At 41.6% G+C, this 23,679-nt stretch overlaps 2 protein-coding genes across 5 annotated transcripts; one reads left to right on the forward strand and one right to left on the reverse strand.

The window, feature by feature from the left end:
- Nucleotides 1-8: 8 nt before the first annotated feature.
- On the forward strand, nucleotides 9-17,046 carry nnt2 (nicotinamide nucleotide transhydrogenase 2). 2 transcript variants are annotated; one of them, XM_085158554.1, is made up of 22 exons: nucleotides 9-121; nucleotides 798-961; nucleotides 1,703-1,932; nucleotides 2,690-2,889; nucleotides 2,972-3,059; nucleotides 3,202-3,290; nucleotides 3,377-3,564; nucleotides 4,122-4,255; nucleotides 4,384-4,575; nucleotides 5,085-5,235; nucleotides 7,201-7,362; nucleotides 7,454-7,564; nucleotides 7,673-7,818; nucleotides 10,254-10,449; nucleotides 11,247-11,480; nucleotides 12,004-12,164; nucleotides 12,343-12,522; nucleotides 12,601-12,760; nucleotides 15,856-15,937; nucleotides 16,049-16,167; nucleotides 16,503-16,618; nucleotides 16,719-17,046. In XM_085158554.1, the coding sequence occupies exons 2-22, from the start codon at nucleotides 832-834 to the stop codon at nucleotides 16,863-16,865; spliced, it is 3,216 nt and encodes a 1,071-aa protein (XP_085014680.1). In that variant the 5' UTR covers nucleotides 9-121; nucleotides 798-831; the 3' UTR covers nucleotides 16,866-17,046. The 2 variants fall into 2 exon arrangements, with proteins under 2 accessions (XP_085014680.1, XP_085014671.1); XM_085158545.1 differs by having other exon boundaries at nucleotides 115-694.
- dtwd1 (DTW motif tRNA-uridine aminocarboxypropyltransferase 1) lies at nucleotides 16,732-22,899 on the reverse strand. 3 transcript variants are annotated; one of them, XM_085158596.1, is made up of 5 exons: nucleotides 22,786-22,899; nucleotides 19,691-19,992; nucleotides 19,377-19,514; nucleotides 17,566-17,842; nucleotides 16,732-17,442 (listed from the first exon to the last, which is right to left on the reverse strand). In XM_085158596.1, exons 2-5 carry the CDS (start codon nucleotides 19,988-19,990, stop codon nucleotides 17,213-17,215), a joined length of 945 nt encoding a protein of 314 aa, XP_085014722.1. In that variant the 5' UTR covers nucleotides 19,991-19,992; nucleotides 22,786-22,899; the 3' UTR covers nucleotides 16,732-17,212. The 3 variants fall into 3 exon arrangements, with proteins under 3 accessions (XP_085014722.1, XP_085014706.1, XP_085014715.1); XM_085158580.1 differs by having other exon boundaries at nucleotides 22,706-22,834; XM_085158589.1 differs by lacking the exon at nucleotides 22,786-22,899 and adding an exon at nucleotides 22,153-22,699.
- Nucleotides 22,900-23,679: the final 780 nt, after the last annotated feature.

The raw sequence follows: 23,679 nt of genomic DNA on the forward strand, positions 1-23,679 counted from the left end.
GATAAGGAAACTGTGGAAGGTCGTCTGTCTCTCCTTGCAAGCAGACGGGAAGGATTTTGGAGGTATAGGAACCTCGCAGGTGACACTGCTGTTAAACCCGCTCTTTCTGGAAACCTGAAAGGCAAGTGTGAGAACAAGCAAGTCCATCAGCCGGTCTTTGAGTGTGTGACTAGATTACTGGAGAATGAGGAGCAGTGATTTGAGTGTGATTCAGTAAAATGAATGAATGAATGAATGAATGAATGGGAGGGAAGGTAAACAACAAAACGTTGTTGTGACTCAGAAATCAAAACATCAACCAAAGTATGACAAGTTTCCACAGTCCTGTGTTTTGTTTTGTCTTTCTGGTTGTGGCATTGTTTGTCTTTATATAAGACAGACCAACATTTGTAAACACCACATTTTTTCCAGTCTTGACTGTGTCTGAGCTGTCCCCCCTCCAGCCCCCCCTTTGTTATCTGCACACTGGTTGCTCTTCTCTGGCTCACAACAACCAGGCCACACTTGGCACACTTTCCCCCCTGTGCCGTCATAATTCCAGTTCTCGCGAAGAGAAGCCTGGAGTGTGTAATCAACCCCCTGCTCTGCGTGTGTGTGTGCGGCTGAAATGTCACTCTGCTGTTTGTAGGCCTCGCAGCACACACAGTCTGAGTGTGTGACTTGGGGAACGGGGGGCCCGGGACTTGCTTTGAGGGTATTTTTAAAAAATTATGTTCTTTTTTATTTGACAGCAGATGTAGAAGTAGTGTCGCCTTATCGTCAACCTCTCCTTCTCCTTGTTTGTGTTCGTAATCAAGAGCTTAGGAGCCTCAGGGCGGACGCTCAGCAGCCATGTCGACCCTTCTCCGCTGCATCTGTAGCTCCTCTGTCATTCTGTCCCAGCGAGGGGTCCATCTGAAGTTCCCTGGAAGGAGGCATTTCAGGACTTTCCCTGTGTTAAGGGACCAAAAGGCCTCCAGAGGTAGGAAATTTACAAATCTCTCTGCTTCACTTTACAGTGTTCTCACAGAGGACAGGCTGGGCTTGCGTGCTTTCTCGTGTCTGACTTGAGGAATGAGAGCGTAACGGTTCACTCAAGGACAAGCTCCGGCCGGCCAAAGGAGTGGAAAACTTCCACTGCAGATCACAAACTGTTTGCAGCAGGTTGCTAGAGATGTTCTCAAAATAGGGAAAGCTGCTATAAAGCAGATGGCGGCTTTGCTCGTGAGAGCTGCTAACATGTGAGAGCGGACGAGAGGTCAGTTAAAGGTGACATGTAAAAACTTGACAGCAGTGCGGCTGATTCTGATGACAGCCTGTATGGAGCCGGTGCTGTGTGCGAGGCACACGGCACAGTGTTCGTCAAAGTTTTGAGTTGCTGAAATCTTTTAAGTTTGGCTTTGGAGTGTGTCTGCATAGGGCTGCAGGGCCTCTGTGTGTGTGTGCTGGCCTGGTGCCAATCACCTGCTAAAATGTCTCCATGGTGGCGAGGTCACCACACCATGTAGGGAGAGAAATGTGTAACCTGACACTGTTTCCAGCAACGCAAATCTCAGCTGTACACGCATGCCTGCTGCGTTGTTGTGTAAACGAAGATAAACTTATGTCTTGTTGTGTATATATTTTTTTTTTGTGTGACAAGTTCCAAGTTCTTCACTCTCGGCTGCATTGTTTTATTTCCCCCTTTCTTTTTTTTCTTTTTGTTTTGTTTTTTTGTCCTCAGGTGTGCTCTACAAGGACCTGGTGGTTGGAGTTCCTAAGGAGACGTTACAGAATGAGCGTCGCGTGGCGCTGTCTCCGGCTGGGGTGCAGGCGCTGGTCAAACAGGGCTTCAGGGTGCAGGTGGAAAGCGGCGCTGGGGACGAATCAAAGTTCTCAGATCAGCAGTACAGAGATGCTGGAGCCACCATTACTGATGTTAAGGGAGCCCTCGGCTCAGACTTGGTCCTTAAGGTTCGTACCCGGCACACTTTGGTCCGCAGATCAGACTCTTCTTTGCAGCTTCACAGCTCAGAATCACCACCAATCTTCTTAAGGCCTCATACTATAGACTCATCTCAGTGCAGCATCTGACACCAATGATCACTTTGAGCTTCCTGATATGTTCCAGTCAAAGTAACCACTCTCCTCTGGTTTGAGTAACACCTGGCTAATGAGTCTTCCTCACAGACAAAAGTTCATTATACAGTTCCACAGGATTCTGTTCTAGGGCCTGTGCTTTTCACCTTATACATGCCACTGTCAGTGTTAAGTGTTATTATGAAACAAATTAGCCTTTCTGTGCAGTCAAAGCTCAGCTGTATTTATTTATGAAGCCAGATGACACACATTAGCTGGTTAAAAGAGACTTATAATACTTATTTCAAATTCAAAGCTATTCCACTACAGCAGCTTTTCAGGACTCATAGTTCAAAATATTCCTTCATTATCTTAAACTGTGTTTTATTGTCGCTCCTCAGTTTAGCTTCCGTCTTTCTTCAGAGTGGCTGGAATAAGAAAGTTTAATCCATTTACAGGTGGGGCTCACAGCCAGGTGTATTAAAAGTATTTGCTCTTGAGGACATCGTATACAGCTTAGGGTGGGTGGGTGGGAACTTTGTGAACATGAACACTGATGTTTTGATTTGCTGCTACATAAGCAAACTAGATCCACATATCTGTCAGTTATATTTAATTGTGAGTGGAAAAATAATTTTTTTTTTCTTTTTAGGTTCGAGCCCCCAGTTTGAGTGAGGTAGATCTCCTGAAACCCAAATCCACCCTGGTGAGCTTCATCTATCCAGCACAGAACCAGAAGCTGATGAATAAGCTGTCACAGAGGCAGAGCACTGTGCTGGCCATGGATCAGGTGCCCAGAGTTACCATTGCACAAGGCTACGATGCACTCAGTTCCATGGCTAACATTGCTGGGTAAACAAAAATGTATTTTTAAGTCCAGATTTCATCTGTTTGTTTACTTAATGTAAATGTGACTTGAGTTTTTGTTATGTAGGTACAAGGCTGTGGTTCTGGCTGCCAACCACTTTGGCAGGTTCTTTACTGGTCAGATTACAGCTGCAGGAAAAGTGCCTCCAGCTAAGGTAATAGTCTATGTTTTACTCAACCAAGCATGATCTATTTCGACAGTCAGTACAGCGTTTTCTTTCCTTTCAGTATACTTAAAATAAAAAATGAAGTGTGAAGTGAAACCTTGGTACATTTGGGTGTTTCTGTTGTAAACAGGTCCTGGTTATTGGAGGTGGAGTGGCTGGTTTGGCAGCAGCCGGGGCAGCTAAGTCAATGGGAGCCATAGTCAGAGGGTTTGATACCAGGTATAAGGTTGGCAACGCCTTAAACTGCAGGCTTATTAATGATGGACAGAATTTTGCTGATAGGCTGGCTGCTTCTTGACTTTCAGGCCAGCTGCTCTGGAGCAGTTCAAGTCGTTTGGGGCTGAGCCTTTAGAAGTAGACCTCAAAGAGTCTGGCGAGGGTGTTGGCGGTTATGCCAAGGAGATGTCAAAGGAGTTCATCGAGGCTGAGATGGCTCTTTTTGCCAAGCAGTGTAAAGAGGTCGACATTGTTGTCAGCACTGCCCTGATTCCCGGTGAGTCACATCGGTACTTTAAGCCACTTTTGCCTTTATCGTTTGGCATCAAAAGTTTCATCACTGTTTGCTTTTATTTCATCTTTTCCACAGCAACACTGAACGTCAATTAGAGATGAACATATGAAATATTGCTCTGCAAGTGTGCTGAGAATTTCACTCGCTGTTGGCTCATTTTATTTAATCTAGCAGCTAAGGACTCAGTAGGCTTGGTGGGAGTTGGTCCTAAACATAAGCAACGTATAATTTTATCTGCTGACTCTGAGTAAATTGTCTGCTAGTCTGCCCCTCACTCATCACTTTCAAAAGAGGTGACGATGGTGAAAAGCCTCCGCTTTGGACTTTGCAACTAGATCTAACTAACCAACGTATGATGGCACAGTGGCCTCATCCAATTTTTCTATACGGTCTATGGCTTAAGCCCCATCAACCCCATAATGTCGCTTTCATGAGGGTCACTACATCTTTAATATGGATTGACTATCCTCTTTGTTAGACAGCATGATGCTGTTTGATGCATCTCATTCCTTTCTACCTGTGGTCCTATGCTCACTCAGGGAAGCGTGCACCCATACTGATCAAAAAGGAGTTTGTAGAGTCTATGAAGGATGGCTCTGTAGTGGTGGATCTAGCTGCAGAGGCAGGGGGCAACATCGAGACCACAAAGCCCGGACAGCTGCATGTTTACAGGGTACGTTTTGGCCTAGCTTGCACATTTGGATAAACTGGATAATTTTAAGGAATGCAAAAGATGTATTTCTGATTTGGGATATATATGATTTATTTATGTATGAATAATGTACTTTTTTTGTTAACTAGGGAGTAACACACATCGGCTACTCAGACCTGCCCAGCCGCATGGCCACCCAAGCCAGCAGTCTATATTCAAACAACATACTGAAGCTTCTGAAGGCCATTAGTCCAGACAAGGAATACTTCCACTATGAGCCCAAAGAAGAATTTGATTATGGAACAATTGACCACGTCATCCGTGGGACTCTTGTTATGAAGGTGGAGTTTTTTTTTTTTTCGTGTGACTGTCTCCTGTCAGCTTCCATCCCCACTGGCATCCCTCCTTCCCTCTCAGCATGCGCTGTCAGATCCTGTCATGCTTGGATAGAGCGCCAATTGAGTACCAAAACAGAGTCCCAGCTGGGAATAGCTCAAGTTGGATCCCAGCAAGAATGTTATGAACGTTTCAAAATACACTTTTCCAGGAATTTAGCTTTGACACATTGTTTATGGCAGAATAAGCACGCAACCTCAATAGGACATATCAGCTTACCTCTTGTTACACTAAGCATTATTCAGCCCCTTAAAGGAGAATTTATCTTTCAAAACCACTGCTAACTGGTTCGTGATTGCTTTTTTGTTTAGCGTAATCCCCTGTGCCGTCAACGAGTTCATGTTCGAGAGCTCTCCCACTGTGCGAAAGTCTTGATGTCTGTTTCTCACGCAAATCTTTTGTGGACTCCTCTCTCCTCACTCTGGTCTTCTTGTGTGTTTTCTGGTGCATTCAGGAAGGCAAGAACATGTTCCCATCACCCCTTCCAAAAACAGTCCCGCCATCGCCGGTGAAACAGAAAACGGTCGCAGAGTTGGAGGCCGAGAAAGTGGCGTCTGTTTCGCCCTTCAACCGCACCATGACCTCTGCTGGTGTCTACACTGCAGGTTAAACACAACCACAGAAGTATTCAGACTTTTGGGACATTTAGCACTGCTTTATTTAGCTTCACTGAGAGGATTTGTTCTGTGTAAAACATTAATTTGTGCTGAAATTAAAGCATGCAAATAATCCAATTAAAGTAAAATGTCAATTTTCACTATCTTTTGGTTTAAATCAGAGGTGTCCAACTCCAGTCCTCAAGAGCTACTGTCCTGCAGCTTTTAGGCGCATCCTTGTTCCAACACACCTGAATCAAATACTGGCTTGTTATCAGGCCTTTGCCAAACTGGATGGCATGCTGAAAAGAGGTAATCCAACCATCTGATTCAGCTGTGTTAGAGTAGGGATGCATCTAAAAGCTGCAGGACAGTAGCCCTCGAGGACTCAAGTTGGACACCCCTAGTTTAAATGGTTTGTGTTAGTGTGACATTAATATTAGACAAAGATAACTTCAGTAAATGCCGAAGTTTTTAAATGATTATTTCATTTATTAAGGAAAAAAGCTACCCAAACCTACCTGGCCTTCCAGGTAAAAGTTAAAACAATCTTTGGAAGATCTGAGTCCAGTTACATCTGGCATACACAGCCTTTCATGAAAAGAACATCATACCAGCAGTCAAACATGGTGGTGATGTAATGGTCAGGGGTTGCTTTGCTGTTTCAAGACCTGTACAACTCGCCATAACTGATGGAACAATGAATTCTGCTCTCTACCAGAAAATCCTGAAGGAGAATGTCTGGCCATGAGTTTATAGCCCAAAGCTCAAGCACACTTGGGTTATGTAGAAGGACAGTGATCTGAAAACACACCAGAAAGTCCATCTCTTTATGTCTTAAAAAACAAAATGAAGGTTTTGGAGTTGTATAATCAAATTGTGGACTTGAATCAGATTTAGATGCTTGACCTTAACCTCCTAGGACCTGGCATCCATATATGTGGACATCACATTTTGGGTTGTCTAGACCAAAATACTAAATTTTGCTCTACAAGGGCCTGATATCCACTTACGAGGACATCATGCTGCCACTGTTCAATCGAAATTTAATGTGAATGTCCTCATATGTGGCTCTTATTTTTCTCAGAAACAAAAATCCGTAAAAAAAAAAAGCGTAATTCTTTGTTGTTACATTCATCAGCTCCCAATCTCCCAAGAGAAATTAAAAATGCATACCATGAAAGAGTTTGGGTCTTAGGAGGTTAAACAGGTTATTTGTGCTCAAATCCCCCAATGTGACTAAATTACAATTCTGCAAAGAAGAGTGGGCCAAAATCCCTCCACAGTCACGAGAGACCCATTTCCAGTTTTTGCACATGCTTGATTGCAGTTCTTGCTGCCAAAGATGTTTCAACCAGTTATTACATTTAGGGGGGAGGTGGTTTTTCACATAGAAGTTTCAGGTAGGTTGGGATGGCCTTTTCCCCCCTTAAAAACCTGTTTACTCAGGTTATCCAATATTAAAATCAGTTTGATCTGAAACATTTGGGTATGGCAAGTATGCCAAAAACTAAGAAATGTAAAGTGGGACTACTTTTCTACATAATGGATATGTACTGGAAACCTTTTGTATGTGGACAAGAAAAGCAATTTGCAATTTAAGCATGTCTCTTTGGGATTTCATTGTAAGATTCATGAGGGGAAAAATCCTTTACTTTCCAGTCTGACTTTGTCATTTTTCCATTTTTAAAACAAGTCATTGTAACAGATCTTACTGTGACCTTTGGAAGCCCCTCTGTAACCGAGCACAGCGATGAATATATTTTTCAGTAAATTCAAACATTTCGCTTCACTTCTTTCAGAGAAACTATGAATCATAATAGCTGGTAATAAAACGACATGTTTATTTGTCTTATTCAGTTATTCCATTCCTTTAATGGTTAAAAAGGGACTGGAAACCAAACTTGAAACTACAGCAGCAGGGAAAGCACAAACATAGCAACAGCAACACTGCCTTGCTCTGTCTCTCTCTAGGCCTGTCTACCTGTCTGGCTCTGGGCATCATCTCGCCCAATGCTGCTTTCACTCAGATGGTCACCACCTTTGGTTTGGGTGGGATAGTGGGATACCACACTGTGTGGGGTGTGACCCCCGCTCTGCACTCACCTCTCATGTCCGTCACCAATGCCATCTCAGGTCAGAACTCATTAAAGTCATAAAAACCTGTATAGATGTGGTGATATTTGAGTGATTCCTTTTTATTTGTTAACAAATTCCTTTCTGTCAGGTCTGACTGCGGTGGGAGGCCTGGTGCTGATGGGTGGAGGTCTCACACCTTCTTCCCTGCCCGAGAGTCTTGCTCTGGCTGCTGCCTTTGTTTCCTCTATCAACATTGCTGGTGTGACATTCAACACTGGACACAAAAATGGCTTCAGTGAACATAAATAATTTCCCACCCAAACAAATGAGAACGGTAATTCATTAATTTATTTCTGCACCTGTGCAGGTGGTTTTCTGATCACCCAGAGGATGCTGGACATGTTTAAACGCCCCACCGACCCCCCTGAGTACAATTACCTGTATTTGCTGCCTGGGGCTACATTTGTTGGAGGATATGGAGCCTCTGTGGCTGCTGGGTACAGCATCGAGCAGGTGAGACGATGCACATCATGTTATCTCACTCAGATTTGTTTCCACTGACAATCCCCTACTTAATATAATGTGCATTAAGTAGCTTGACAGTGAAATTAATTGGTTGTAGAGCAGCGGTCCCCAACCTTTTTTGTGCCACAGACCAGTTTATGTCTGACAATATTTTCACGGACCGGCTTTTAAGATGTCTTGGATTAGTACAACAAAATAAAACCTGTACCGGTAGCAAAAAAGTTTTATTCATAAGACACGGGAAAAGACTCAGGGAAACAGAGTTAATGATAAAAACCCTGAAAACCATAAATTTCACACCCGAGCCATAACTCTCGCGGACCTGTACCCAACAACTTGTGGACCGGTACCAGTCCGTGGCCCGGGGATTGGGGACCGCTGTTGTAGAGTATATGGTATTCTGTCTGGTACTTTAGTGTGGTGACCTCTGCTTGCTAGGAAGTGCGTTTAATTTCATGTATAAATCTGTATCTTTCAAAATGAGGATACCATGAAATGAATGCATAATTTAATTTCTATATTTATTAGACTGAAACTGAAATATTATGTTAACTTTAAATATGGCTTACCATTTATGAACATAAATGCAGTTATGTCAGTTTAATAGAAAAGTTAAGCGCGATCAAATAAGGATTTCAAATACAGAAATGTCCAACTTCTGAAGAGTGTGTTCGTTCTTGCTCTCAGTACTTGATTGTTGCTCCTTTGCATGAATTACTGCATCAGGTTGCCATGGAGGCAATCCGCTTGTGGATCTGTTGAGTTGTTTCGGAAGCCCATGCTACTTTGTTAGCTAGTCTGTATTGGATCAGGTGTTTCTCATCAGGTCAAGTTGTCTGGCCCGTCTTGCACAGTAATAACATGGTCAGCAGGCCATTTGGTACTAGTTTTGGCACTTTCTGAAGGTGACGTGTCCTGCTGGGAAAAGAAAATCAACATCTCCATAAAGCTTGTCAGCAGATGGAAACTTGAAGCTCTCTAAAGCCTCCTTGCAGACAGCTGCACTGACTCTGGAGTTGATAAAACACAGTGGACCAACTATCAGCAACACCGGCAGATGATGTGGCATCTCAAACCATCAGACTGCAGGAAATTCACTCTGGATTTCAAACACCTCGGCTTGTGTGCCTCTTTGCGCTCCCCCCAGACTCTTGGACCTTGATTTAGAAATAAAAAGCGAAATTTACTTTCATCTGAAAAGAAAGGCTTCGGACCACTGCACAATAGTCCAGTAATTTGTCAGATTGACCCAGGTAAGATGCTTTTTGACTTTGTCTCTGATCTTTGTTTGATTTTAGGAAGATCAAACCCCAGCCTCAGTCCACTCGTTCTCCAAAGCTCTTGAATCAACTTCTTTTTTAACAAACCTCTCAAGGCTGCAGGCGTCCCTATTACCTGTGGACATTTTTCTTGTTACTACCACACTTTTCCATTTCAGTCAACTTTCCATTCACGTGTTTTGATGTGCTATATTAATGACCTATTGAGATGTCCTACTTGAGAAGAGAATCAGTGATAATCATCTATACAAGTGTCCAGTCAGCAGTCTTCTCCATGATTGTGGTTGTGTGTATTAAGTAGGCTGAATCATTTACAGGTATTTACTGTTCTACTAGTAATGGATTGGATTTATATAGCGCTTTTCAAGGCACCCAAAGCGCTTTACAATGCCACTATTCATTCACTCTCGCATTCACACACTGGTGGAGGCAAACTACGGTTGTTGTAACTAACTGATGGGAAATACTGAACTTCTTTTAAATATTTGAATTTTCTGAGATGCATCTGGTTAGAGACCTCTAAGGTGAAGTGTTTGGGCATGCTGTACTGGGAGGATCTCTCAGCTGGTTTTGAACGATGTGCCCTAGAGAACCTATTAAGCTTTTTATATATATTTTTTCTCTCACATAGATTCTGTTACTGCAGTAGTGGATGTGTTTTAAACATGTGTTGTTGTTTTATTTTTTGTTTTTTGGTTTTTTTGTCCTTTCTACTCTTGGCTCTGCATGATGTCAGTGAGATGGGGAAACTCTCATTATGGTCATGTCAGGTACACAGTTCTGGCTTGAGCACAGAAACCAACCCACCTGCTATTCATATCTTTTCTTTGAGGGAGTTCACTGTGGGGCTGCATCAAGGCCTGGTAGAGGCTATATAGGGATTTTCTTTAAGTGTGAGCCATGCAAAGATATTAAGTAGAATGTAAGACTATTTAAAAAAAACAAAAACAAACGCTGTAGATTAACAGACTGGGTCCACTTTGATCTCAGGTCTAGATCAGAAGCTTTCATTTGGAATTGCCTCTCATCTTTAAACTAATTTTTATCCTGCTTCTCGATTCTTTGATGACCTAAAGATGACTTATTGATCCATTCTCAACACATAGCTATGATAAAATGCTGATTCTCACTTTTTCTCCTCAGATGATGTACTTGGGCTCAGGTTTTTGCTGTGTCGGGGCGCTGGCCGGCCTGTCTACCCAGAGCAGCAGTCGTTTGGGGAACGCCCTCGGCATGATGGGAGTGGCAGGGGGCCTTGCTGCCACCCTCGGTGCCCTCAAACCCTCACCGGAGCTGCTGTCTCAGATGTCTCTGGCTATGGCCGGTGGGGGAACCCTGGGTAGGTGGCTCCATGCAACTAAAATGGATATCATGATATTGTGTTCACTGATGTTTCTTTACTTAAACTGCCCCCCCCCCCCCCCCCCCCCCCCAGAAAAAAAAAACAAAAACTCTTGTGCTGCAAAATGCCCACTGTAGCTTCACAGTGCTTCTAATTTGGTCTTGGAACAACTCAAGTGGTATGCCCTGCTGTTTCATTAGGTCATGTGAAGGAGACTTGCAAATAACATAGCACCTCAAGGTTTCAGTTTTCAATAAAAAATAAATTGATAAAGTTTCAGCATGACTCCTCTGAAGTCTAGCGGTTGTTTCGTTATTAGCTTTGCATGCAGCTCCTCCAGTCTTCTGAAGAAGTATTGCTAATTCATAACATGCATCAATCACTCTGTTGTACATGTTAATTGTAATTTAAGAAGCAGGAAGATGAATGGCAGTGTAATCATCCTAAGAATGAGCACATACACACAGCATTAAGAGCTGCTTAGTTTTCAAGAAAACTCAATTAAATCCTCAACTTTGAACTCCTAGGATTACCTTTTGAAGAACAGGCCCCATAACTAGAAGCAGGTGTCTGCCTTTTAACCATTTCCCCCCTTTTTTCTTTCTTTCTTTCTTTCTTCTCCTTTTCTTTTAATTTCATGTTGTTTTTTTGCTTGTTTGTTTTTCAATGCCCTAAATGTTTCTAGCAGTCAGACTCTGCCAATGTGCATGCGAAGTGTAGTTCTGGTGTTTGACTTTTTTGGCTGCTTTTTTAAAAAAAAATGTTTTTTTACTTTCTTCATATCTCAACTACAGGTCTGACCATTGCCAAGCGTATTGAAATCTCAGACTTGCCCCAGCTTGTGGCAGCTTTCCACAGCCTTGTGGGCCTGGCGGCTGTTCTCACATGCATTGCCGAGTATATGATTGAGTACCCTCACCTGGATACTCACCCAGCTGCAGGTGTGCTCAAGACTGTGGCTTACCTGGGTACTTACATCGGAGGCGTCACATTCAGTGGATCACTGGTCGCCTATGGCAAGCTTCAAGGTAATCGATCTGACACTAATCTCTCATTTGCACATTGTCAGTCCAGATCTGACAAGGTCAGTCCCTGTCAGATCTGACCATAGCTCTTCTTATTACACACAAATCTCTATGAAAACACATCAGGTTGTCTGGCCGGCTGCTGATTGTTCCTTTCATCTACTGAAAGCCAAAGATCCCCTCTTAAATCCAGGAGTTTCTGTGTAAGTGTCAGCACTCTCTAATTTGCGCTTTAGGCCAACCAATCAAGAGGAACACATGAGAAGCTCTCTGGTAATTTGTTATGGGAAGGGCAGGCCAGTGACTGGATGGCTGTGGTTGGTAGAGGGTTGCTGGCTGATTTGTGGATGAGACAGATGCTCAGACAGCTGATTAGAGGCTTTCGCAGATAAGTCTGAGGGTTCAAAGACACCTGACACTGGTTAAAGAGAAGCACGCTCACTTTTTTTGTCTTGTTCCTTTTAACCCCTACAAAAATGTGAGAACACTCTCTTCCCTCTCTGAAAAATGTGTTTTTTGGTTGTAGGTCTTTTGAACTCTGCCCCCCTGCTGCTACCTGGACGGCACATGCTGAATGCCAGTCTGATGGCAGCATCTGTTGGAGGCATGGTGCCCTTTATGCTTAGTTCCAGTTATGGTACTGGCATGGGGTGCCTGCTGGGAGTGTCTGGGCTTTCCACTGTCATGGTGAGTTTGTGACCATTATTAAAGCTGCAAACAGGCGGGGGGGAATTGGCAACATCTCTTTCAGTGAATTTACATTTCAGCAGTTGATTTTTAATGTAAGTATTGTTTTATCTAACTTGGAATATGTTAAAATATTTGTTTGTTTTTTGTTTTGTTTTTCTGATTCAACCTGTCATAGGGTGTAACGCTAACAGCAGCCATCGGAGGCGCTGACATGCCTGTGGTCATTACTGTGCTGAACAGCTACTCAGGATGGGCTCTATGTGCTGAAGGCTTCTTGCTTGACAACAATCTCATGACAATTGTTGGAGCGCTGATTGGCTCCTCTGGTGCAATCCTCTCCTACATCATGTGTGTGGTGAGTAGATGCACATTTCCAGCATTGTGCATGAAGTAAAAGGATACAAACATGTCACTGGGCTGCTTCTTCCTCAAGGCTATGAACCGCTCCCTGCCAAACGTGATCCTGGGCGGGTACGGCACCACCTCAACACTGGGTGGTAAGCCCATGGAGATTGTTGGCACTCACACCGAGGTCAATGTGGACCAAACCATTGACATAATCAAAGAAGCCAACAACATCATCATTACCCCAGGTACACACTGTTTTACAGATGTCTCGAAGCACTGTTGAGGAATGTAATTTTCAGCTTTGTCATTGGTTGGTTAGAAAAAGTTACCAATCTGTGAAACTGATCTTTTATCAGTTTGTTTCATTTAATGTAGGTACCTATATTACCACAATAGTACCGCACTTGTAAGTGACTGTATTTAGTTATTAGGTTGCACTATCTAGTTTGATTAGCAGTGTATCCGACCATCCAAAAGCAATGGACAGTGCACAAGAGAGGTGAAGAAAAGAGTTCAGGCAGGGTGGAGATTTAGGATAGTGGAAAGACTGAGATGATTTTTGACAGAAAGATAGCAGCAGGAGTGAAAGGAAAGGTTTACAAGATGGTAGAGGGACCTGCTGTAATGTACAGTTTGGAGACTAGAAAATAGGAAGCGTAAATGGAGTTGGCAGAGCTGAAGATGCTAAGATTTTCATTGGGTACATCAGAGGAACAGAGCAGGTTGAGCAGTTTGGAAACAAAGTTGGAGATGCAAAGCTGATATAGTTTGGAGATGGGCAAAAGAGGAATTGTGGATATATTGGACAAAGGATGTTGAAGATGGAGCTACCGGGCAAGAGGAAAAGAGAAAGACCACAGAGAAGATTCATGGATGTAGTGAAGAAGGACATGCAGAGGGTGGGTGTGACAGACGAGGATGTTGGGGAGGGGTGAGATAGAGGCAGATGAATTGCTGTGGCGACCACTACAGGAAGCAGCCGAAAGGAGAAGAGAGAGAAAGGAGGATCCTGTGTCGTCATGTAGGATCAAGTGAATGAAGACCTTACTCGTAAAAGCCTAGAGGTTTGACAGTGACTTTCTGGCAACTACAGGCTGATAGGGAAAATGTGCTGTTTTATTTTTGTTTGTTTTCCCCCAACCTGCTGGTGATAACCTTGCGCTGCTCTTATAGTTAATGGTGGCAAAATATGGTTGACCACAGCAATCTAGTGACCAAAGCTATTCTAAGGAGGTTTTTGGTGTAACACCCTGTTTGATTGGGGAGGGATTCCAGGTTGCAGTGAATGAAGATACTTAATTTTTTTTTTTTTTTTTTTAAATGACGAGTCATTGGGCCATGTCTAATATGGAGAACAACTTGAGCATAATGCACTAAGAAAATGCATAATAAATGTCTACTGTGTATACTATGTAACATGCAGGTAAAATAATGCAATCTTACTCACTGAACTGGATCTTTGATTTTATTATTGTTTTAAATTGGCTGTGTCAGAGCGTGCCATTATTATTATTATTTATCAGATAAGCATTACAAATGTCCTGCAGGGCTAAAGGAAGGATGTCAAACTCATTTTACATTGTGCCATGTACAGCCTACTTTGAGCTTAAGTGGGCTGGACTGGTCGAAATCCCAGCCCACTTAAGCTGGTGGGCTGGGATTATCAGTCTCTTGTTTATTTAAGAGACTGATAATGTCCTTAAAAAAAAAACAAACGGGAAGTTTCTGTGACCATTTAAGAAACTGTTTTTGGCACTCCAACAATGGTTTCAGGTGTGTTGTGTTATCAGTGGTTAATTAAATCTTAAGCAGACATAAAAATCAGGTAGCAAGTTAGATAAAACGGTGATTCACCCAAAGTTTCCTCAATTTTGAAGTCCTTAGCTATAAGTTGTTTCATCTGGGGGAAAAAAACATTTTTAGTGCTGCACAAAATATTATGTAAACTGATATAAACTGTTAAAATTTGGGCTAAAGCCAGCTTGCAATCAGTGCATTGGAAGAATGCTCCACCATGATTTATATTTTTCTTCAAAGGTCAGCTACTTTTGTGATTTTGCTACTTTGTCTGTAAGCAAATTTTGGTGGAAGCTTTAAATCTTCTACATAAGAAGTAGAAAAACTTTTTTCCCCCAGGGTGGGGAGACGGTGCTGGAAACAGATGGAGCCCTTTAGAGACAGGTGCAGACAGGTGCAGAAAGAAACTTGGACTAACATAAGAGATTTATATTGGTGCTCCTGTCAGTAGATGGCGTGGAGTCCAAATGTCATTTTTCAGATCATTAGTTTAGTACATTAGTATATCATCTATCTCCCACATAACTGCTTTCACTGGACCAAAAAAAGTTGCTCTGTGAGATCAAAAACTGCTCTGGGAAAGCCCAAATGTTTTGCAGAGTACTTGGAAATGGTCAGGCATCTGATGGTAGCGTTTTCATTAAACTCAGAATGCTGAACTGTAGTGACCACAAGAGGGAGTAGTTTGTTCACAAACTGTCCACAGGGCCTAAATAATGGTGGTTTGGATTTCAGAGTGTGAGATAATGCCCACATCATGATTTATTAAGCAGAAAAAGCCAGACTTGTCTGACAAATGAGTAGCTGTTGAACGGCCTGTGCGAGAGGAACCACTCCGTGTAGCTTGGATACCAGGATTGTTGTTTTTTTTCCAATGGCTCCGAATCGGTGCAGAGACAGCTGTGTGGTCGAACATGCTGGTTTGATTAGAGAAACAGTGAAAAATCATAAGGGCTATTCGGTCCAGACTCTCCATGTGCTGTCAACAACAAAGCACGGCAGTGAGGAAACAGAAGGCTCCGGCTGTCTGGGGAATTATAGAAGATACAGGATACAAGTCACTGGCTTGGAAAAACTCGATTAGGGGTAATGCTGAACTCTAGAAGGTACCTGACCACCAGGGTTAAGCAGGGGTTATGCAGACAGACGGTAACTAGCTCTTTGCACGCAGGGGACCCCAATGCACACCACACATGCAAAAGTTTTCCTTAGAAAAATGTCTCTCAGACTTTTGACTGCTATGATTTAACACAGAGAGGAGTCTTGTGGCGGAGGACAAAAGAAGGAATGAAGGGTGATGAATATGTGGCTTTACTGTTGTCCTGCAGGACTGATGTGCCTGTCATTTAAAAATGAACAATAGCTGTGAAATGCTTATCTATGACCAGGCACCCATCCAATAAAAGAAAAGCTGTTTGACAGGAGACTCAAGCAACCTAAAGAGATTATGGAGTATCTAGATAGGATATAACCATTAAATTCCTACTAAGTTCAACAGGCCAATTTGCTCAGCTATTGCAAGTTTCTATATTTATGTTGTTAGGTTGGGGTCTGTGTGCAGCCAAAGCCCAGTATCCTATTGCAGATATGGTGAAGATGCTGAAGGAACAAGGCAAGACTGTGAGGTTAGTTTGTACACATGTATACACACACACAAGGCAGGACATTCTTTTATCAGTGTGTGTGTGACAGGTTTTCAGTGAAAAATCAGTGATGTGCTGTAACATCTCCAACAGGTTTGGCATCCACCCAGTGGCCGGTCGTATGCCCGGCCAGCTGAACGTACTCTTGGCCGAGGCTGGCGTTCCCTATGACGTGGTCCTGGAGATGGATGAGATCAATGACGACTTCCCAGGCAAGCTCCGTTTTTAAAAATAAATTCTAGAAAGATCTGTTATATTTACCGTTACACGGCTGTCACTTTGGCAGGGAGGTGTGGGATTAAATTACTTGATTGGTGACTTGTAATAAACGCATCCGTTCCTTTTCATCTGCGTTTGAAGTGGCCACATGTTATGTCTGGATACTTGGATGTGCCAAGTTATTAGGACAACACTCATTGTTTTCTTAGCAACCAGGCACGCAGGCTGACACACATGGTTCTGTTTATGGTGGAGGGAGATTAGTGCAGCGCTGGAGTTTGAGTTCATCCGCCTTGTGCGTAAACGTGTAAATGTTTATGACCCACAGAGACGGACTTGACGCTGGTCATCGGTGCCAATGACACGGTGAATTCGGCGGCGCAAGAAGATCCCAACTCTATAATTGCTGGCATGCCGGTCCTGGAGGTGTGGAAGTCCAAACAGGTTGGTCTGCCTTTATTAGATGAAATGTGTTTGAGGATATGGTACCAAAATAAGAAAAATCGAATCATATACCACCTTCTTTTCTTACTATTACCACCAGGTGATAGTGATGAAGCGTACTTTGGGTGTGGGCTACGCTGCAGTAGATAACCCCATTTTCTACAAGCCCAACACATCTATGTTGCTGGGAGACGCCAAGAAGACTTGTGACAGTCTGCAAGCAAAGATCCGAGAGACCTTCTACTAATTACAACTCATTACTGCCGTGTACAATTGTTAAGAACTTAAAAGTTATTAAAATATTTGGCATGTGAGATACTTATTTTACAAAAACAAGTTTATTGGGTCTGCAACAAATGTGATTACAGCAGAACACAAACGTCATTGTGCACTCATTTGTAAATTAAAATGTTTAAATGTATCAGAAATTCCTTTCTTTGTACTACTACATACACACTGTTGTCCATTCATGCATAAGAAAATGTCATTCGAGTTCAAAAACTAAAAATTATTTTTCTGCATAATCAGAATCAATTAACATAAACGCTTGAGCTACAGTGTTCGATGTCTTTTAGTCTGTCCTCACAGGAAGCTTCAGCATTTTCCAGCAGAGGTTTTGGCTTTATTAACAATTGAGTGCAGGTAGGAGTAGAAGAAGAGAAGGTTGTCGTATTCTCCGCTGTAGTCCTCGTCGAGGCAATGCTCGTGGAAGTCCATGAGAAAATAATATATGGCTTCGATAGTAGCTAGATAAGTGTCCGGCTTGCCCTTTTGATGACGCCAGAAACATGTTTTTCTCATCTTCAACTCTACCTGGAGCAAATCTGGGGGGAGAAACACGTCAGTCACAACATCATGAGATCATGGTAAATTCAATTGTGAGTGAATAATCACCAGCAGTCAAGAGTTCTTTGGAAACCCACTCAAATGCAATCTTTCATGATTACCTTGCAGTCTCTCGTCTGTGCTGATCTTATTGGTCTGGTTCCATGTGCTGTCAATGAAGACCACCCTCTGTAGGGGATCTACCTTTGACACCGAGCTTTTTGCTTCATCTGGCGTCCCCGACTCTGAGCTCTCAGAGGTGCGTGTGGAACCTTGAACTTGCTCAGTTTTTAACCTCTTTCTGCACGGTTCATCAGCGGAGTCGTGTGACCTGTCATGTAAACACTTCATCATGTCTTGAACTGAGACGGCCCTCGGACCAGGGAATACCAACACCACCTGGAGCGAGCGAAGACAGAGAGGAACGCCATCATGCAAACTGTGCTAGGGCACAAAATATGTGTCTCGAACACGTGTTTTTACAGTGGGGTGATTTATAAAAGGCTAAATTTAGGAAGCAGAGAACAGGATGTAAACTGTTTGACAGGTGAGGGATAAAGTTGAAAAAGTGAAAACACTAAATCAATTGATTTAAATAAATAAGAAGACAAGAAGAAAAACAATACAAATGTATGGCTTGTGGACTAAACTCATTCAGCTGAAATAACAATCTGATTGCATAAGTGCTGTGAGCTTTGAACTGAAGAATGAAGCTGCAGCAAATAAATCTAAATCTTTTAGAAATGTTTCACCGGAGATTGTTTGCAGACTGGGTAAAAATCTAAGATTTTTATGCTGAGAATAAACAACAGTACAAAATGCAAAAGATAAACATTTACAATTTGACTTTAGTGGAGAGCAACAGTTTCAGAACATACGCTTAAATTAGATTTCTGAATTAAAATAGAAATGAATACAGTTTATTCAACACAGCATCGAGAATTATTGTAAGCAACAATATAAAGAAAAAGACTAATAGATGCCAAAGAAAATGCTAAGTCAGTGATATCAGACATTGGTTCAAAACTAGCAAAAGCCGCTGCATAATAAATACTCTCAACTACTTCCATTTGTTTTAGTGTAAAGTAAATTCTGAAAGGGAACCATCAGTTTACAAAAGGGGAGTGGCTTAACAAACCAAAAAAACCCAAAAACATTCCTCTTAAAACGGTCAGGTATAAAGACTGGACTAAAAACAATGAGTGAAAAAGCAGCCAAAATCCAAAGACAAACTTTGAAAGACCTTCAGAAAGCCTGAAGAACTATTGCTCAATAACAAAAGAATTGCTTTCGTCTTGGAAAGTGAAACACACGGGCACAGATCCTTTGCGCAATCACCTTTCCTCAGTTTGCTATGGTGGGCTTGTGTAATGTTTTTGTCACTGAGAAAGTTTTTAAACTTACAATGATTCCAACCTCTGGATCGGATGAAAATAACAGTTCGCACAATCCCTTTTAGTTCTCAAAGCTTTTAAGTCTTTTTGGTACTAAATACACAGAAAAGTCCAAAAACTACATATGCTGCCCCACTCTTTATATTATACACTCCAACAAGCCATCCAGCAGGCCTGATGGGATCTTTTGAAGCGCTGTTCTGGCCTGTAGGCCATATGTTTGACACTCATGGATTAGTAGATGAGAGAAAATCACTTTTGATGATCAATTTAACCTCTGTTTCCAAACAAAACATGCCACATGCTTTTCTGTGTTTTGTCATAGAAAACTGAATATGTTATTTGACTGAGAAGTGAAAACAAGACAAGTGAAGATACAAAGAAGTTTTCTGGGAAGTAATTTCCAGATGAATCAATCATAAACGTAATTGTTAGCTGAAGCCACATAAGGTACAAGGCAGACAGCATGTTTTACAGTTAAATGAACTCCATTCTTTTAGGATAAAAAACACAACTACAAGGATAAAAAAAGAACTAACCTTATCTTTTTGGTACTCAGGTATGCAGGGATAAGTATATATTGTGACGTCACTGGGTGCGAGAATCTTGGCGTGGATGGCAGTGCTCTTGCCATCTGTCTCGTTGGGATGCTTGATGATGTCTATCTTCACAGGAAGCTGAGTGTAACACACAGTGTGTAAAGTCAGGTCGAGGGGAGAGTTGGATTTCAGCAACATCATGTCAAAATATTTAACGTTAAATAATTTTAAAAAAGGCATTTTGCAACCAATTAAGACAATGGTGAAAGCCTCTGTTAAAAGACAAAGCAGGTGAGTCCTAACCTCCTACAAACCTTCACTGTGGGGACATCTTGCAGGCTCATGCCCACTAAGGAGCAGCATGTGTAGCAGAAGAACATCCTCGAGCCTCCACATTTAGAGCACTTTAACCTGCCCCTTTGCTGTGCTTCCTCTAGCACTGCATGTGATGCCAATTTGAGCCCTTGGAGCTGCTGACTGGGAAGCTCACGGGAGTCGGATGAATCAGAGGCCAGTGTTTTTTCCCGGCAACTGGGATGATGACGATGGTCCTGATCCAGGCCGCTCATTTTTACTCTGGTGACAGACTTGTCTTGGAGCACAAGTACACTCATAGCTGATGAAGAATAACAGAGCAAATTCATTTACAAAGACTTAAACTCAAAGGACACAATAACATGGAAAAAGCTAGTTATGGAGCTAAGAGTTCATTAAAATTGTGCGTGGCTGGTAATGATTAGATTAGAAAATTTGTTGCTGTGATAGTACGGTGCAGCTTGAATGCTTTTCATCTAAAAAATGTCATAAAACAGCTACAGCAACACACACCCTACACCATAGGTGTCAAACTCTGGCCCACGGGCCAAATTTGGCCCGCGAAGCCATACCAAATTACTATTAGAGCTGGCCTACTGGCATTATACAGCTAATAAATATATTGTTTAGTATTAAGCTTTGCTTGTTCCATATTCAGTTTTTCAGCAAAACATGTTTGAGTCCATAAGAAAAGATTCATTCTTATTATCTGGAGGAATAAATATATTTCAATAAATATTAACGTTAGCCCGCGACTTTGTTCCAGTTTTGAATTTTGGCCCACTGTGTATTTGAGTTTGACACCCCTGCCCTACACCATTATGTACCTTAACTCTCATGTGAGTTGCCCAGTGAAGCAAGTCTTTCGTTGAATACTCGCTTTAGTAAAAAGAATGTCATAATCTTGACTGTCTTCAGGTGCATCTTTAGAGCATTGTAACTCTTAGAATGAGTAAATCTTTTAAAAATAATGTTTCATTTAACTATTTTATTGTAGCGTCTTATGATTTTACATAGGCCAGATTAGAAGCTGGTATATATGAATACGAGTGGCAAGATCATCGTATTAGTTCTGCAGTTCTGGTAACTGAATAAGATCACATTATATGACATTACCCATTTCTGGTTCAAATATGAACGCGTCAAATTCCCAAACGTCACATTGTGAGCACAGTCACTGAGATAGAAGTTCTTAGAAAACAGAAAACCATAAATCTTGTTAATGGAAATATCTAATTAGTCAATCACATAGCAGTAACGTAATCCATTTAGGATAGTAGACATGGTTCCAGATGACATGAAGAGAAGATGAGATGAAGTTCAAACCAAGCATCAGAAAGGAGGAGAAACCCATAAAAATGATCACTAAGCTATATCAGAGCCTAAGACAACTAACCAAGTGGGATACTAACTACATTAAAAATAAATGGGAAGAAGAACTGAATACAGAAATTTCGCAAGAGGGTTGGCACTCAATGCTGAAAACACAGCACACCTCGAGGAGCTCCAAAAATTGGAGAATATTTGGCTGGAAATGCTTAGTTCATTTTTTCATCACACCAAAAATAAGGAGCAAATTCTGAGAATCATTGGAGCTCTGCTGGAAGCAGTGTGGGAACCTGTGTGCCAATCACACCTATAACTTTTAGACATGTAATAAAATAAAGCCATTTTGGGATCAGATTTACATGGAATTGTCTCAATTACTTGGATATAAATAGCCCAAAGTGTGAAAAAACTTCCCCTGAATAAATGGGGAAAAAAATTGACTTCCTATTTTTAAGAGTCTGGGGATACTGAGGATAAGAATTACTTGTGATATGTACTGTACAAATCATGACACGAATTAGTGAGCCCCATGGTTTTGTTTTCTGTTCTGGATTATCTGTTGTTATAATGAAAATGATACATAGAAAGTTTAAATAAATAAATAAATAAATAAATGTGATTTAAGTGTCTGTGAACAAGGCATGGCTGTTGATGCCAGATGGGCTGCTCTGAGCTACTGGGGTTTAAAGACAATAGGAAGAAAAGAGTCAGTTCTGTAGGTGAAAATGTCTTGTTGCTGCCAGAGGTCAGAGGAGAATGGCCAGATTGCATCAATCTGATCACAAGGCAAGAGTAATTCATTAACCACTCGTTACAACCAAGGAATGCAGAGAGCATCTCTGAAGAAACATGTTGATGACTATAATAGCAAAGGACCACATCAGGTGCCGCTCCTGTCTGCTAAGAACAGGAGACTGAGGCAACAACTGGTAAAATTGAAGACTGGAAAAATGTTGCATGGTCTGAATCTCAATTTTCAAATGGTAGGATCACAATTAGGCAAAAACAGCATGAGAGCATGGATCCATCATGCATTGTATTAACAGTACTGGTATTGGTGTAATGGTGTGGGGAATATATTCTTGGCAAACTGGCCAATCTGTAGCGACTGTGAATCAAAAGTTTACATCACCTTGATGAATCGATGACACGTAGAATTAACGCACCTCGGAAGATTAAACTAGCAGGGTGTGCCAAATCAAGGGGCCAGTGATTGTATGTACATGCTGTTGAATTTCTGATAAACATGGGGGATAGTAAGCATCAGCTAATGAGGAAACGCTGGTGTCCGAGTGTAGCGCGTTTGCTAAATACAGATTAGTTATTAGCACATGGATAAACGACATGAAACGTTGCTCTCTTTAACCTTTCTCTAGCGCAGTGAGATGTGATAGAGCAGAAACCGTACATCTGCAGCTTGCAGTTACTTTTCTTTGAAACCACAAAGAAAAGTATAAAAGAGTCAGTATTTTACACTGCCCATGCTTCAACATAGTGGAGCTAGCTTCTGTTAGCAAGCGTCACGTTTCCTCAGCCCCCGCTGCCAGCGTTAACAGACACAAGTCAAAAAGTCTAGTTAAGAGGAGCGAAGATCAAATGAAGACGGATGCACTGTTGTGCACTGTTAGCTCAACTGGGTTCACTAGCTTAGCTACATAAAGGAGTCCCATTATAAAAGTGCCTACCAATGAAGTGCACAACGGGATGAGCGTCTTCTTCTACGCCGGAAGCATAGCTCCGTGTGAAGGAAATGCTGGGTAGTTACCTGTCGCTAAGCAGCGAATGTGCTACTCGGTGCTACCTCGTAGGCAGTAGACACTCCTCAAAGATGCCCTTTGGGGGTGTTATGGTAGCCGATTTATCAAATGTATCAAAGTAAAGTGAATAAATGAGTGTGCTTTAGTCCAGTAAAATAAAATTACGAAGTTAGGGTTAACTCGAAGTAGTTACTCATACTAGCAGCCAATGAACGTCAACTCTCGCTCTTATGTATTTCGGTAAACGTTAGAAGGAAAAAAGTTTTTTTTCTTAAAATAAAACACAGTTTATGATCATGTAAACCTCTAGATTGTAAATGAACAAGTTAAATTACAAGTTTAATATTAAACACACTGTGTATTGTGATGCTTTTTGTTGCATTTAAAAATACAACATTTTAGGCAATTTAAAAAGAGTTGTGCATAGTTCTCAAAAATATTTAAAATAATATATTAAAAATAACATATTAAAAATAACCTTAAAGAAAAATCCTTAGAGACTCTGCTTATTCATATGAATCTGGTCCGTGTCAATAATTACAAATTCCAGAAAGCACACATTTTGCTTGGAGCAAAAAATAATTTGCTACCAGGAAATATTCAAAGTATGTTTTCTGTAGAGAACAAAGCTGTAATTTAAGGGGTTTTAGCAACTTCAAAACTATTAATGTGTGTACTACCAGAAAATTTTTTAGTGTTTATGAGTCAAAATCTGGAACAGGTTGAGTGTGGAGATGAAGCAGTGTCCAGACATGAAGCAATTCAAAAACAGAAATAAAGATAGGGATTTTCCTGATATAGAAAAAGATATTTGGCTTTTAGTATATATCTGTATATCTCTGTTTGTGTAGGTGTCATTGTAATGCTTGGGTTTGATCTGTGGATGTAAGGATTTGGAGTTG

Source organism: Neolamprologus multifasciatus, chromosome 1, assembly GCF_963576455.1.
Source record: "Neolamprologus multifasciatus chromosome 1, fNeoMul1.2, whole genome shotgun sequence".
Taxonomy (NCBI): Eukaryota; Metazoa; Chordata; class Actinopteri; order Cichliformes; family Cichlidae; genus Neolamprologus; species Neolamprologus multifasciatus.